The 17464-nt window shown below is 39.9% G+C and overlaps 1 protein-coding gene across 2 annotated transcripts in view; it reads right to left on the bottom strand.

Annotated features, from left to right (window-relative positions):
* FRMPD4 (FERM and PDZ domain containing 4) overlaps positions 1–17464 on the bottom strand; it is a 561802-nt gene that overhangs the window by 81591 nt on the left and 462747 nt on the right. For both annotated transcript variants that reach the window (XM_012657567.1, XM_012657568.1), the window contains 2 exons: positions 12777–12937; positions 8218–8320 (listed from right to left, as the gene is read on the bottom strand). In XM_012657567.1, the coding sequence (XP_012513021.1) occupies positions 8218–8320; positions 12777–12937 (264 nt within the window). The remainder of the gene's footprint in view (positions 1–8217; positions 8321–12776; positions 12938–17464) is intronic.

The following is a 17464-nucleotide window of genomic DNA, read 5'->3' as shown; positions in this document are numbered from 1 at the left end:
TTATCCTTGTTAGAATGTTTTTCCACGCTTTCCATTTTCTAGAATTGCTGACCTCTTTCTCCTCAGGCTCTGTAATTTGCAATTGTCAGAAAACGTGTACACTGCAAGTGTGTATGAGGTGAGACCACAATTTGTAGTGTCAGCATACCATGGGGTTGTTTCTTTTGTGTGTTCACTGAAATTGCTTGCTGGTTTTACTAGAATAAGGCCTTATTATGTCATACATCACCATGCATATTTTATGTGCTGGATGCTCAGTAGATGGTCTTTGCTTTCTTATTTTACTAGCAGCACTGTGATGCACCTAAGTCCAGCTAAAATAGGCAGAAAAGTGACCTTCCTAATGTATTGTTCTGCAAAGACAGTGGCCCTGGAACATGATCTGATTTGACTTTCTATTGTAATTTTCATGAGGGGGGACTGATAAAAAGACAGATATGCTGACATCTAATGTTTAGATGGATCCCTTCTAAATGGTCTGTTTTGCTCTTAGTAATCTTGCCAATCTCTCAGCTACTGCAACAAGCAGCTACTGCTGAGCACTCCTTATTAAAATCAAGACAACTGCTTTGCAAACCTGGGATGGGAGGTAGGTTATTTGTGTATAATCCAAAAATGAAGTGTATCTAAGGGACATACGGGATAAGACCAAGGTTCTAGAGCCCAATCACAGCTCTGTTGTTTGCTGGGTCCACCAAGTAAGGAAGACTTAATATGCCAGATAGTCATCAGGGTCGGCTATCTTTGGACCACCAGGTCCTAGTCATTTGTACTGACTTTCTTCCACTCCGACTGCACACCTTCCTCCTTGTTGTGACCATGAGCAAGCGCTTCAACCTCTCTAAGCTTCAGTTTCCACTCGGTAATATGGGTACAATGAACAGTACTTGCTCATAGAGCTGTTGTGAGGAATACACACAATAAGCATGTTAAGAGCATTCACTCAGGAACAGATTGGGTTTCACTCCATTCACTAGCTGTGGGATCTTAGGTATGTCCCTTAACCTTTCTAAATCTCAGTTTCCCCATCTGTAAATTAGAGGTAACCAGTGTATCCATTCACCATCGTGAGCACTGAATGAGTTAATATACAAGAAGTACTCAAAACAGGGCACAGTAAACACCATATATTAATAAGTGTTAGTCTTAATAATAAGGAATGAAAGTATTTAGCAGAAGGTTTACCATATATTAAGGACTTACAATACATGTTAACTCTCATCACCATTATTAGTTAGGATGTCATCAATATTTTTCTTTCTTGCAAAACTGTATTTTGGCACCTCTCTTCATCCCTTCCTCCCCCTACCCTTCTCAGCTTCTGGTAACCACCAATCTTCTATCTTCATGAGATCCACTTTTTAAGCTCCAACATGAGTGAGAACATGCAATATTTGTCTCTGTGCCTGGCTTACTTCACTTAATATAATGACCTCCAGTTCCATCCATGTTGCTCCAAATGACAAGATTTCATTCTTTTTTATGGTTGAATAATATTCCATTGTGTATATATATCACCTGTTCTTTATCTATTCATCTATTGATGGACACTTAGGTTGATTCTATATCTTGGCTATTATGAATAGTGTTGCAATAAACATGGGAGTACAGATATCTCTTTGATATATTGATATCCTTCCTTATGAATATATACCTAGGAATGGGATTGCTAGATAATATAATAATTCTACTTTTAGTTTTTTGAGGAGCCTCTATACTGTTTTCCATAGTGGCTGTACTAATTTACATTCCCACAAATAGTGAATGAAGGTTTCCCTTTCTCCATATCCTCACCAGCATCCATTATTCCCTATCTTTTTGATAAAGCCTTTTTAACTGGGGTGAGATGATATCTAATTGTGATTTTGATTTGCATTTCTCTGATGACTAATGATGAGCATTTTTTCATATACCTGTTGGCCATCTGTATGTATGTCTTCTTTTGAGAAATATCTATTCATATCTTTTGCCCATTTTGAAATCAGATTATTTGGGTTTCTTTTGCTATTGATTTTTTTGAGTTTCTTATATATTCTGGTTATTAATACTTTGTTGGATGGATAGTTTGCAAACATTTTCTCCCATTCTTTGGGCTGTCTCTTCACTATGTTGATTGTTTCCTTTGCTGTACAGAAGCTTTTTAGCTTGATGTAATCTCATTTGTCAGCTATTATTTTTAAAAATATGCTTTCTGACCCTTTTCCTCTTTCTTTCCCTTCTGCAACTCCTAATATGGAAAGGCTTGTTCTCTTGACAGTGTCCCATAATTTCTGTAGGCTTTCTTTATTCCTTCCCCCCATTCTTTTGTCTTTTTGCTCCTCTGGCTGGATAATTTCAAATGTTCTGTCTTCCAGTTCACTGATTCTGTCTTCTGCTTGATTGATTGTGCTGTTGAAGATTTTTATTGAATTTTTCAGTTCAGTCTTTGTATTTTTCATCTCTAGGATTTCTATTTTTTTATCACTTCCATTTTTTTGTTGATATTCTTGCTCTTTTCATGTATTGTTGTCCAAATTTGACCAAATTTTTAATCTGTATATTCTTGTAGTTCATTGCACTTCTTTATGCATATTATTCTGAATTTGTTAGTCATTTCATAGACCTTCATTTCTTTGGAGTCCATCATTGGAATTTTCTTTTGGAGGTGTCATGATTTCCTGATTCTTTGTCATTCTTGTGTCTTTATGTTGTTGCCACGAATGGGCCTGTTACTCAACAGGTCTGGGTGGGGGGCAGGGCTGCTCCCAGACAGCAGATGAGAGTAGCTGGAATTGAGTTTTTAGGCTGTTTGAGGATTTGCAGTTAGACCAAGTTTGGTGGGCCTGCCTCTGGGGGCACAGAGGAACCTGTTCCCCTCTGGGTCCCTGGGTAGGCAGGACTATTCCCTGACCATGGCTGAGAGGGTTTGGAGCCAGGTTATAAAGCAGCTTCAAGATCCATATTGAGACAGAGGTCAGCAGGCCTGCCTTAGGGGGCACAGATGTATGTGTGTCCCAGAGGGTCCCTGGGTAGGCAGGACTGCTCCCAGATTGTGGCTGAGAGGGGCTATCACCAAGATACAGGGCCATTTCAAAGTCTGTGGGACCAAGCTCAGGAGGCCTACCTCTGAGGGTATGGACTGACCTGTCTCCCAGTAGGTGCCTGGGCAGGCAGGACTGCTCCTAGACCATGGCTGAGAGAGGCTGAGCTAGGTTACAGGCCACTTCAGGGACCACAGCTGTGACCAAGTTTGGCAGATCTGTTACCAAACACATAGGTAGGTGTGATTCCTTCTGGTTCTCTTGACAGACGGTGCTGGTGGTAGGATCAACGCCAAACAGTACTGTCCAAAGGGAGATGTGGCTGTTTCTGGGTCTGTAGCTGGGACCACAGTGAGCCTGCCACTTGGCCTGGGTGGGTCTGCCTTCTCAAAATGGCCTTCCTCAATGTTGGGCTCCATCAGGGTTTTGCAGCTTCCTATCTGGATCCAAAAGCTCCCACAAAGGCACTTTAGTTCATGGATGGCTGCAAAATTATAGTTGCTGTGGGGGATACCAGCAGGGAACCTCTTATTTAGCCACCTTACTGATGTCGCTCCCCTATCATTTATTCTTATCTCTTATTACAGTTACTTTCTTATTGGAAGAATCCTACTGCTCCACAGGAAAGCTCTCCAATCCCAGGATATTAGTATAGAAGGAGTGACATGTCTGATACATGTGAGCAACTTTCTCTTGATAAATGGCCATAGCTATAACACTGTTCATCAATTAGATCAACAGGAATAATCAACTTAGGTAATGGGAGAAAGCAGATGGAGGGATAGATAGCTGCCTTATTACAGAGGGTGGGAGAAGAGGGTATTAGTCTCCAGTTCAATCTTTGTACCTTCTGATTATGGGATGGACAACTCTTTACTTTCACTGCTGTGATGGAAAAGGATAAGACTGAGTTGTTTATGTGATTGGCTCTTCAATGTCAGCTTCTGGTACTGAGGAAGCGGGAGGAAGGGAGACAACATTTTCACAGTCTGCTGCGAGGGCTTTAAAACTGGGATTGGCTTTAGGGGAAATCAAGAAATATTCTATTACATGCAGAATTTTGTATACATGTGAATTTTTCTGAGTAAAGGAAGAAGTCCATGGCATTTATCATATTCTCAAATGGATCTCTAATGCAAAAGGCTGATGCACCCATTCTAACAGGAGACAGTGGATTTATGTTGGTGCCTTGTGGACCAAATTTTGAGGTTGTGTTTCAGGATAGCCACCTAGGCAACAGATTTTTCCGTATCTGCAGGTTGGAAAGCTTTTTCTCCATTTCTTCCATCAGGAAGGCCTGAGGTTGACAAGGACAAAAGAAAGATCTATTTTACCACCCTCCCCTGATGCATCAACCTGCCCTTCCATTCAGCGTTGATGGCTACTTTTTACCACCATCACTAACATCTCTCAATATACCTGTCCATCTTCAAACATTCATATCAAACACTATCCTCTCCAACAGCCTTGCCCAGTCATAAATATAGTGCAATTGATTAGATGTCTCCTCCTTGAGGGCAGGAATTGTGCCTATGTATCTATACATGCCCAGTGGCTTACATGATGCTTGTTAATGCTTAATGATTGTTTGTTAAAGTCAAATGAATTTAACTGCGTTGGCTAGCCTTGGGTGGCTCGGGCAAGATTCATAATGTTTCTATGAGCAATAATACTCCCTACTTTTTAAAAATAAAACTTTGGAGGCTGCTTTAAGTTAATTCGTCTAATTATGAAAAGCCAAAGAAAATTATCCTTGGATATTTTTAAAGAAGAAAGATATGGTAATTTTGCAAAGGGCATGGATTCTTCAAAGATTTTAGTTCTCATACATTATAAAGCATGAGTTAGAGTTAACAACTTAGAAAACTATGAAATGAACAGAACTCATCTAATTTCAGTATGGCAATTATAGCTTTTTGAGACTACATGAAAAAAACAAAATGTGGTTACTATAGCAGTAAATTGGTCTCTAAGAAACTCTTTCATTTTCTCAAGAAAAAAAATAAATTTCTATAATAGAGTAACCAAATGATAAGGAAAATAACCCACAAAGAAACACAAATGTGTCTGGAAACAAAAAAATGATCCATGAGCAAATGCTGCAATGAGGGGAAAAAGAACAAAACAAGACTAAACCACTAAGGCAAGCAAATGGATGCCAATTTTTAAAGAGAGGATTTTATAATGTTATTAAAATGATGAGTATTTTTCCAAATGTTCTCAGTGACTAAGAAAATGGGATATTTTTTATTATACAGGAAGGGAATTTATCTTTTGTAAGATATAGACATTAAAACACATATCAGCTGAGGACCAGTAAAAAGGGGATTATTTTCCAAGAGCTAAATTTTTAGGTTAGTACACATTATGGCAGATAGACGACTAAACTTATGGGAAGGCATAGGAAGATTTTCTAATGCATAATCATTTTCATTAGTGAGAAATACATTATTTCAAAATTTTGGTTTAATGAGAGTGAAAAGCTTTCAATCCGTTTAAAACACCACAATCTTTTTATCAAGCATGTGGGAATAATGCAGGGATTACAACTTCATTTTGAGAAAATTCTCTATGTGTGTTATATAGGATTTTAGTCTAAATATGGTTTAACAAAATGTAATTGGTTACCTAGATATCTCTTAAAACAGTGGTTATGGTCATTAAGTGTTGTCTTAATGGGCCAGTCAGAGTTTCTGACTTTGTGAGCTAGACAGTTTTTGTTGCAACTACTCAACTCTGCTGTTATAGCAGAAAAGCAGACATAGATAATATGCAAACGAATGGACATGGCTATACTTGAATAAATATTTATGGATACTGAAATTTGAATTTCATATGATTTTTCATGTGTCACAAAATGTTATTCTTTTATTTTTTCAACCCTTTAAAAATGGTAAAAAACCTTTCTTAGTTGACATGTTTTGTAAAAACATGTGGCAGGCTGGATTCGGACTTCAAGCTATTGTTTGCCACTCCCTCTTTTAACTGGTTCATTTATTCCGTTACATATAAAGTTCTGTAGAGAGCACTTTGTTTACAGAGATGTCATTTTCTTCTACAATGTGTTAAACCAGAAGGAAAAAAAATCATTCTTGGAAAAAAAAAATCTTTCTAAATGCCCCTGGAAGGATTGCTGGGAAATGATCACACTTTTAAATAGCTTTTTCTCTGTCTCTGTCCTGCGGCAGGCAATTCAGTCACAGCAAACCCAAACACAGATATTTTATTTCTCCTATCATCCTCCGGGTGCAGAAATCAATAGGACTGATCACAGAGGTGTGTGCCTAGGGGAAAACAAAATGTCCATGGGACTTTTGCCATCAGGTCCAAACACGGCACTCCAGGATGCAAGCCGATATAAAATTCAGAACCTGCCTCCATGAGATATGTCCTTGCTGACACCCACACACATCTTCATTCCAAATAGTAACATTGCAGCTCCCTCCCAAAGGCTCTAAAATATAGAGTCTTTCCCTATTCTTGCATTCCTGGTCAACAGAAAGATCGGAAATGTTCCCAGGTCTTGTTCCTGATGCATGCTGAATGTGATACAAGTCTCAGTGCCCGCTGAGTGTTAAGACTATTCTTTGGAAATTTGGATGCCCCATGAATACAGGTCTGACTTTTCCAGCCAGCTTGGAAGGCTCCATTATATTAGGCTCAGACTAAAGTAGAGTGACTATCTTAGTCCATTTCGACTGCTATAACAAAATGCATTCAGTAATTTATAAATAATAGAAATTTATTTCTCACAGCTCTGGAGGCTGGGAAGTCCAAGATCAAGACACCAGCAGATTCAGTGTCTGGTGAAGGTGCCCCCTCCTCATAGACAGCACTTTCTCACTGTGTCCTCACATCATAGAAAGGGCAAGGCAGCTGCCTTCAACCTCTTTTATAAAGGCACTAATCTCATTCATGAGGGTAAGCCCTCATGACTTAATCACTACTCAAAAGGCTCAACTTCTTAATATTATCATCTTGGGTATTAGGTTTCAACATATAGATTTTGAGGGGACACCAGCATTCAGACCATAGCAGTGACTAATCATTCCAGGACTGAGGGAGTTTCCTTAGGATGCGGGCCTTTTAAGTGCTAAAACTGGAATGGGTGGTCACCCTACAAATAAGCCCCCTCTCTTTTTATTTCTCTGCCTTTTTGCCCCTCTTCTAGTTCTTCCAAGAATGTTTGACCATCCAGAACTTCTTTGTGAAGCAAAAGCTGAACTAGGCTTGGGAAAAAAACTTTTTCCAGAAGACCCCAGAAATACTCTACTTAATGCTTTTCCCAATGTACAGATGTACTTTTTGTTATGAGTGAAGACAAATGTTAGGAGATCCCCTTCTCAGTTTAAAGTATTCTGATAGCCTCAGCTTCTGCTTCAATCTTGGTTGAAAAGATCATTTCATAGAAGACAAATGCCACATCTTCTTATTCCTCAACATCCCTGTAGCATGAGTGGATCCATTCCTATGATAGGCCTAGCTTCATATGAAAAACTTCTAAAGATCCATTTTGCCCTAAATTCACTGAAGAAGGGTAACTGCAGTGGAATTCTAAGGGGATTCTTGACCAATATTTTTAACATCACATAAGATACATTTTCTGGTGCCCCATTAAGAATATAACATAACAAACTAATTACATGTACAATACAACTAAACCAATAAACCAAATGCATTGTTTTAACCGTCCTAGCCTTGACCTAATTATTCTTTTGCCTCCATTGATAATCTCAAAATTCAGTAATGAATTACTCAGTCAGTGAACCGTATGTTGGTATATCCATGGGATATGGATAAAGTCAGTGAACCGTATGTTGGTATATCCATGGGATTATGTACATAAAATTATTCATCACTTACACTGAATTCAGGTATTACATTTTGAACTCCTTGATTATGGAAAATCAATGTGTTAGTAATTCTGGAATGAAAGGAAATGCAACCTTTGGATGTAGGAGTCATAAAAATTTTAAGCTAAACCATATGCACCCTCAGTGTTAACACAGAGTGAACATTTAGGCATTTTGTGTTTATGAAGCATGTGTTTTTACATCAGAGGTCAATGTCAGCAGCATTTTCAATGATGTGAATGTGTAGGTTTGTGTTTCTGCTCTAAATTGGCTCACAGGAAGCTCTTCCTCTGCTGGACAGGGGTCAGAACTGTGCAGCTGCCACAAGTGAATGAGTTACCTACCGGACTAGGTCAATGACCCGCTCCCTGGGCGCAGCGCTGACCGGCTCATCATTAATCATTACAATCTGATCTCCCGGGATCAGCTTGCCTTCTGAGGGGCCACCTGCAGACAAAAGAGAATGAAATGCAGGTGAGAAGACCATTGGCAACTCATCAGAAGCCTCCTCTCCCGATCATGATTCATTGTGAGCAAATGGAGCTATCAGCAGAAACAAAACCCAGTCACACCTGGGTGTTCTTTGGACAATGGGCCCAGGCTGCATCCTGACCAATTAAATCAGAATCTTTAGGGGTGGGACCCAGGCATCCACATTTTTCTAAAACATCACAGACAAGGTTGAGACTCACTAGCCTAGCTGTGCTTCCCACACCTCATCACACATATGAATCACCTGGGGATCTAGTTCCCATGCAGGGGTGCAGGGTGAGGTAATGCACTTCTCACAAGCTCCCAGTGGCTGATGCTGCTGGTTAACAGACCATATTTTGTGTGGTGAGCCCCTAGAAGAAGGTTTTCTCCCAATGGGTAGCCAGTGAGTTGTGTCGATATCCTGCAGCCAAGGCTGCAACCACCTGGGCACAGCTAGATTTGAACAAAGTTGCATTTGTGTACTCATTATGAGTAAGGAGGCAGCATACTGTGGGCAAATATAAGACATCTCAATAAGATGGTGTTAGAAAGGGCTTCTTATAAAGCTTGGCCCTGTGGTAGGTGCTTTTGGGGTGGGTTCAAGGAAGTGGGGGTTTTCCATGGATTAACTGCTGAGAGAAAGTGGGGGTAATTCTATCATGAGCATCTTAATAACTGCCTGAAAGGTGAGAGGAAGGAAACAGAGCAATCTATGAGTGATAAAGCAGCAGTAGTCACTCATAATCAGCTGGGAGGGGGAGCTGCTTGAATATTTTTGTGGTTTGGGCTGTGCTTGGATTTGTGTCTGTGCTCACATATGATTATATAGTAGTCTTAGTTTTGTCTCAATGCATCATGGTCACAGACTGGCCTTGTCCGCTGTTGATATTTGGTGATTGTTCATGTTCACAGGGACAGCCAGACCCAGCTGTGAGGGCTCACCAGCCCCCAGATGTGAACAGCTGCTTTTTTCTTTCAGTTTCCAAGGAGGGAGTAGGAAACTAATATTTGTTAAGTTTATTATGCACCAGGCAATGGGCTAAATGTTTTGCCTAGTAACCTCACTGAAAACTATAATCCTTTCATATAACGAGGCTCACACAGGTTAAAGAATTGGCTTGAAGGTAGGACTAAATCTCAGCGTGGACTCTTCCAAGTTCAAAATGACCAACATGTCTTTTGCACTTGCCCCCATAATTCAAAACCTGGTCTCTGCCAGGTGTCCTGACACATACACTGTGCGAAGCATATATCTGCATTCAAATAAAATCTAAAATCAATTACCTGGATTATGCTCTATATACGTGCAATTATCTCCCACATATTTATGTGGTACTATATAGTAGTACAATTTTAACTTTATTTTCGCAGGTTTGCCACTGGGTGACAGGTGCTTCTGGAATATTATCTTTTAAATATTATTGCCATTACTTTATTTAGTAACTGAAATGAATATTTCACACCCAGAACATGGAACTGAATAATTCAGTTGTTCTCTACCCACCCAGATAGTTGGTGTTTGTTTAACTCAAGTTGTAGCATAAATTTGTCTTCTTTTTGGGGAGTAAGAGTAGAAAAGCCTTAACATGTCCCCATATTAGCGATAGAAAATATTCATTTCACAGACATGGAAACTGAGATTCAGTGTTTGCACACATAAGGAATTCAGAAAAATCACTTGGGAAAGTTACTGTAACTATTGAATTATGTGCAAGCAATCACTCAAATTCAGCCAAACGAATAGTTAGAAACCAAATGCTAGTCAACTATCCCAAAATTTTCAAAGTAAGGAGAATGGATGTTAACTATTCTAATAAGAAAACCACTCTCAGATTAATAGAACATATTCTTACATTTGACCTATGCTTTTTGAACAAATAAAAATTGATCAAAATATTTTGATTAATTCTTGTTTGATTAAGCAACTTTAATCAAGAGTTCTGGAGGAAGCAACACAGAGTCCCTTCCAAAATATGAAACAGTGCCACATTTCAGAGAATTGTCTTATGCTTTTTACTCTGAAGACTGGATTATCTAGTATAGAAAATCTGTTCACACCACTGAAATCCCTTGGGACTTCAGTAGAGTCATTTTTATGATAGACACAGTTTATTTGACCAGTATTTTCACTCATAAAAATAACTGGAAATAGTACTCTTTGACCTCTGCCTTCACTTTTTTTCTACTCTTCTCAAAATTGTCTAACAGTAGGTGTTAGTGTCTTTGAAGCTAAGGAGAATTGAGGGCAAAGAAGGGAAAGAGGTTGAAAGAACAGTGAAATGGTACAAGAAAATGAAAAACAAGACTTGAATCTCCAGTCAGCTTCTGGGAGGACACATGCTTTGGAGAATCTCATAATTAGAGATGTTAAAAAATCCCAATATTATAAAACAGCATGCCAAATGTGATTCCATTTAGGAAAAAATATATGTATACACACATACACACATAGATAATACGTTATATGATATATGATATATATGTGTTTGTGTATGCACAGAGTTGTCTACTACACATATTCTCTCTATGTCTATGTCAATAGTGGCTATCTCCTGGTAGTAGTTCAGGTGATATTTTTTTTTTACTTTCTCCTCTATATTGTCTACATTGTTTATAATTTTTACAAAGCATATGTATTATTTTATTATCATAAAAGGCAACAAATCTATTTTGAGAATAAAATTCTCAATTGTGACAAGCTCAACAATCCCACATAGAGAACTAAAATATGATCTACATTTAATGAAATAAAAAGCTCAGCTGGTAGAGTAAGAAGTTGCATGGTGAGACAATGATAGGAATGAAAAGGACACATTCTACACAGCACAAGTCTAAAGTGGTTAATTATTTGTGGTGCTTGCTCTGGGGCATATTATGTCAAAATAATGAAAAAGGAAAAATTAAATCAACTTTAAAAATCTATACCAGAAAAAATTTTTTAATAAAATTTTTTAAAAAGGGGGGGATGGGGACATCAGGGGAAAAAAATCTATACCAGTTGACTTTTGTCTCCCTTAATTGACAGACTCAACCAACCAAATATTTTAGAGTTTAATAATAATAATCATCTATGAAATGATCAGGACATGCCTGTCACTCTTCTAACTTATTGCATCCTCTCCATCGTCTTATAAGGTATTATAGATACTACTATGATCCCCATTATACAGAGGATATAGAGAAGTTACATCAAGCTGTTGTAAGAGAGTTAACATGAAAGCTACTAAGTCTAACAAGGGGCAGAGGCAGGATTCAAACTCAGGCAGTCTGATGCCAGAATCTGCGCTCTTAAGTGCAGTACTTTACTACTGAACACTGTTATTGATTTGCAAAATCCTGGAAAGAAACAGCATGGAAGAGAATTTCCTTTTGTCTGAAAATAAATCCAATACAAGTACATTATAGTAAGCACATGAATACATATAATAAATAGATAATATAAAGCACATTTCTGGAAAGGCAAAGGCAGCCCACTTCAGGTGATTGCATCATAGTCTATAGTATTCAACTGTGTTGATAGTGGAACATCTGTATGTCCTAATACATTAATTATCTGGTCATATTGTAGGATTTAAGCAACTTGACAAGTACTGTATCAGTCCAAGTTTGATGTATAACAAACTACCCCCAAACTCAGTACAGTGTTCAATGATCATTTCTTATTATACTTATGGGTCTTCAGGGTGATCGCAGACTGGCTGATTTAGGCCAGGCTCAGCTGGGCTCAGCTGGGTGGTTTTGTTTCAAACTGCAGACAGGCTGCACTTAGCTCCCAGCTGCAGGCTTGCTGCTCCATGTGTTCATTCTGGGGCTCAGGTAGAAGGGGTAGGAGCCACCTGGGGAAAACTCTCTTCTGTGGCCATGGCAGAAGCCCAGGAAACAAGCTCAACTGCACAAGAACATCTCAAGCCTTTGCTTATGTCATCTTTGCTAATATGCTATGGGACAAAGTCAGTCACCTGGTACAGCCCAACAGCAATGAGGTAGGGAAATGTATTCTCCCCTAGTGGGAAGGGAGGGGAGTGCATATTTGTAAAAATAATCCAACCACCCTGATGACTAAATCCTACCGTAACTTAAAAACTACTTCCTGCTTTTCTTCACTAAGGAATTCTTCATGAGTTTATTGTAATACAGCACAGTGCCTGCCTCTTATTCTTTGCATTCATATGTTAAGAAGTGGGTCATTTCCATGGTTACAAATGATCGCTCAGTATTTTCTTGAGTCAAGTGATACGGTGGATTTGGCAGTTTGAAACCTAGTCTGAGGAGTCATTTCTGTCTCTCAGGTGGTCTCACTCTATCCAGGAGTTAAAAAGAACTCACCTAGCCTTCACAGCCCGGACACCTTATGAAACTGAACAGTAGTCATTCTGGCAGGGTTTGGCAGGTGGTCCCTGGAGACCAAGAACTGGGGTTGGGTGCTTACCTGGTGTTACCGAGCGAACAACCACCGGCTTTTCACTCCCTGCCACAAAGCCAAATCCCAGCACGGGGTCCCTCCTCATCTCCACCTTCCGAGGAGCTGGAGGGATGATTTGGCAGCTCTCTAACCGAGGGTCATCAAATGGGATTGCTTGTGTCATGTGACTGTGGAAGAAGCACATACAAGAGAAACGAGGCATCAATGAATGTATTAGGCCTTGGCCTGGCAATCACATCTCTCCAGTTTCAAAACCTATTCTCTGTTACGTAGAGAGTGGAAAGGATGTGGGGAGATCCATAGTCATGCTTCTGTCATGGCCTCCTTGTTGGCCCACTTCTGCTTTAGGCCTTTGCATTGGCTGTTCCTCCAACCCAGAATGCTTATCCTGCAGATATCCACATAGCTCACATATGACCACCTTAAAGAGGACTATCCTGGCCATACATTTTAAAATTGCAACCCTGCCCTCCCCACACCCCCATTCCCTTTATCCTCTTCTACTTCTATGTTTTCCCCCATAGCACTAATCACCTGCTAACATGCTGTACAATACAGTTGACCCTTGGCCAACACAGGTCTGAACTGCGTGGGTTCGCTTACGCACAGATTTTGTTCCACCTCTGCCACCCCTGAGACAGCAAGACCACCCTCTCTTCTCCCTCCTCCTCCTCAGCCTACTCAAACATGAAGATGATAAGAATGAAGACCTTTACGATGATTCACTTCCACTTCATGAAAAGTAAATATTTTCTCTTCCTTATAATTTTCCAATTATTTTCTATAGTTTATTATAACAATACAGTATAGAATACATATACAAAATAAGTGTGAATCAACTATTTATGCTATTAGTAGTTATGTTTTGGGGGCATCAAGTCATATGCAGATTTCTGAGTGCATTGGGAGTTTGTGCCCAAAACTCTTGTGTTGCTCAAGGACCAGTTGTATACTTATTTTTATTGTTTTGCTCTCCACGATAGAATGCACACTCTGTGATGGCAAGAAACTTAATTTTTTTAATTTTTAAAAATTTTTTTTCTTTTACAGGTACAGTGAGAATAAGGAACTTAGTTTTATTCAATGATTTATCTCAGGTACTGAGAACAGTGTCTGGCATATAGTAGATTCTTAATTAATACTTGAATAGAGAAAAGGATATTTCTTTGTCAAAAATGGTCAAGTTATAACTGATATGCTGAGAAACAGTCTCAGAGGGTTGTAGACATGCTTGGGATGGATGAAGAGAGACGGTCAGACCTCAGGTATGCAGCAGATCATGAGAAGAAGCCTGGCAGTCAGAAGACAGAATTCAAGACCCTGAGTGAACCAGCAAAACCAGTGCAGAGTAAACCCCAGTGACCAGGGCAGGAGCCTCAGATAGGGTCCCAGGCAGGGAGGGACAGAGACACTGGGAGGATGTGGGGAAGCCAGGGCTGAAATCCAGGACAGCAGGAGGACCTCTGACACTCCCACGGTGGGCCCCACTGGGCAGGAACTTGACCTCTTGACATTGATCCCTTCTAGGCCTAAAATATGCATGGCTGGGTGCAACTGGGGGAGAATGGGGCCACCTAGGCATGGTGGACACTGGTTCTCTTGTCTCCTCTGTAAGAAAGCGCCATCTCAGAGTATGCCATTCTTGGTTCTTGAGCTACATCTGGAAACACTTCTCTCCTTTTATCTCCAGATGAAACAATGGAAGGAAAGAAGGAAGAAAGGGCAGGGGATAAAGGAAGGATGGAAGGGAGAAAGGGAGGAAGAGAGGGAGGGACAAAGGGGAATACACATTTCTGGAGCCTGGCCCTAAGTTCCAAGTTTTCCCCATCGCCCACAGCAGACATATAAATAAGGAAGGTAAAGCTTGTTGAAGCTAAGTGACTTGCCAATGGTCACGCATGTTATAGAGCTGAGGTTGGCTCAACTCTCAATTCTAAGCACAGAGAGGGACTGAGGAAGGCTTTTCCTCCTGCTGTTGCCAGTTGTGTGAAAAGCTTAAGGCAGTGATTCCCAAACTTTGCTGCACATTAAAATCACCTGGGGAGAAATAAAAAATCCTAATGCCCAGGTTATGCCCCAGACCAATTATGTCAGAATATCTTGAGTTGAGAACCAGGATAAATTTTTAAAAGATTTCCAGGTGATTCTAAAGTGCAGCAAAGTTTGACAACCACTTACGTGCCCAGGAAGGGTAGGTTATAGTGTGCCTTCTAGACAATTGGAAAGGAGAACACAAATGATGATGCTGAACATCTCCTCTGGCATCCATTGCAAATATACATTAAAATACTTAAAACATCTTATAGGTTGATTACCCTCTTTCCACTACATGATGAAGTAATAATATATAACTTTTCATGCATCATTCATTTAATAACTATTACATTATTTTATTAACACCTGACATTTATTAAACACTAATTTCATACTAAGCACTGTTTGTTCTAAATGATTTCTATATGCTAGTTAATTTAATTCTCCAAAACAACTCCATAATGCACTCATTTGTTCATTTAGTCAATTTGTTAAACACCCACTAGATTCTCAGTTCTGGAACTATACTAGGGAAGAAAGCAGACAAAAAATAAAATGTTCACTCTAGTGTTCAGAGACAGAGAATACACTAAGAAATTAGTAAAACCGATGGAATAGCAGGTCATTATAAACACTAAGGGGAAAATAATGCAGGAGAAGGATGGAGAACTGGTGGGGGAGGGGGATGCAATGTTGGGTGGGGGGAAACATTTGGGGCACAAAACTTCCAGCACAAGGATCACAGGGTGCAAAGGTCCTGAGGCAGGAGCAGCCCAGAGGCCAGTAGGGGCTGGGGTTGGGGTTGGAGACAGAGAGGGGAGTAATAAAAAAGTGATGGGGAGGGTACAGATCACACGGGTTCTTGGAAGGACCTTGCCTTTTGTCCTGAGTGGAACAGGCAGCTGTTGGAAGGTGCTGAATGAAGGTGGTGATATCTAGCTGCTGTGCTGAGAATAGACAGGGGATGGGGACACAGGTAGAAGCAGGGCCCATTGCACCAATCCCGACAAAAGATCATGGTGGCCTGGACCGGGTCAGAGTGGCAGGGGTCACAGAAATTTTTGGACTTTTAATATATTTGGAGGCCACTCTGACAGAACAGGGGTGAGACCCTTGCTTTGGAACCTTCTTCCTGCACACACCAGAAGTTCCCAGTGAGGATGGACCTACGAGCACGTTTCCTAATGCAAGCCCCGTGTCCTGATGTATCCACACTGCAGCAGACATTTTCTCTTCAAGAAGATAATACTTTCTGGTTTACACAAGAAACAAATAAATGCCCAGGTATAGAGTGAACATGAGAAGTGACGTGGTTGTCTAGTATGAGACTTTGGAGCCAGACTGTCTGTATTTGAGTCCTGGGCACCCCACCCCTCCACTTCCTAGTGATGTGACTTGTACACATTTCTTCATCATCACCCTGTGCTTCAGTTTCTTCATCTGTAAAATGATAATAATGATAGTAACAACTTCATAAGATAATTGTGAAAATTGAATGATGAAACGCAAAGCACTTAGCAAAATGTTTGACACATAGAAAGCACTCAAAAAGCATTAGCTGTTATTTTCATCTCTAGAGATCAATGAATAGAAAGGAATAGATTTCAGACATTATGAACTCATTCTACATTAAAACATGAAAATAAACTCAATAACGTTTCAAATACCTGCAGCCCAACTTTCTTGGTGAAATGTGTCACAAATCCTAGGTAAGCTCTGAGGCCTTCAATTTGAAAAACCCTATCAAATTCAATGACACACTAAATACAAATATATACTGATATACGCAAGGCAATACTGTACCAGAATGCGAAAGAATAAAAGAGGGTAGAATGAAATCCAGGTGCTCTAGTGACTGAACTGCTGTTAACAAGTTTTCCTCAGCCATGTTTCTAAGCAACCTTTGAGTTCAGAGCTGGTGAGAAAATTTGAGTGTTGAGGAAACTGAGAAGCCCTAATTATGTCCCGTAAGTAAGGAATGAGACAGGCGCAGGCCCTTTCACCTCAGATGCTGCTACCCTCTGTGTCAACAGAGAGTCTTACATTGGTCCGTATCATTTCCTTGTTGTTTTGCCACCCAAATAAGGTTTGAAACACAACCAATGCGCATTGTGTGGTCACTGCTTGTTCTAGCATTTTCATCTGTGTTAATGATTTTTTGATTATTTTTGCTTTGCTTGCACGTTGAGGATAATCTTCCAATGTCATTACCATCTTCTTGCTCAACAGGTTGTGTTTTCAGAAAAAATTGTCTAAAAATAATCAACCTCTGTTTCTTTTCCAGTAAGAATGGATCCATAGTAGAACGTCCCCCCATGAAACATCGTCTGGTTTTCTGTATTAAGGCAAGGGGTTTGGGGCCCTGTACTTGCAATACTTTTTATAAAGATGCATGCTTCCTTTTATAATCTGAAAAAGCAACATCTTTTTACCTGATGAACATGCTTCAGTGAATTCTGATGCTGAGACTAGAAGAATACAACTGATAAGCTATACAAACGTCCGTCCCCTGCCCTCAACCTTCTCCCACAAACACACAGATAGGCCAGGAATCTATGACCTGAAACTATAGAGTATATTAATTGAGATGGAAAATGTGTACATCAAGATAAAGGGAGCAATCTTCCTGTTTCTAACAGATTTTATTTCAAAAGGAATGA

This window comes from Propithecus coquereli, unplaced genomic scaffold (assembly GCF_000956105.1).
Source record: "Propithecus coquereli isolate 6110/MARCELLA unplaced genomic scaffold, Pcoq_1.0 Scaffold548, whole genome shotgun sequence".
NCBI lineage: Eukaryota > Metazoa > Chordata > Mammalia > Primates > Indriidae > Propithecus > Propithecus coquereli.
This window is presented reverse-complemented; position numbering and strand designations above follow the sequence as displayed.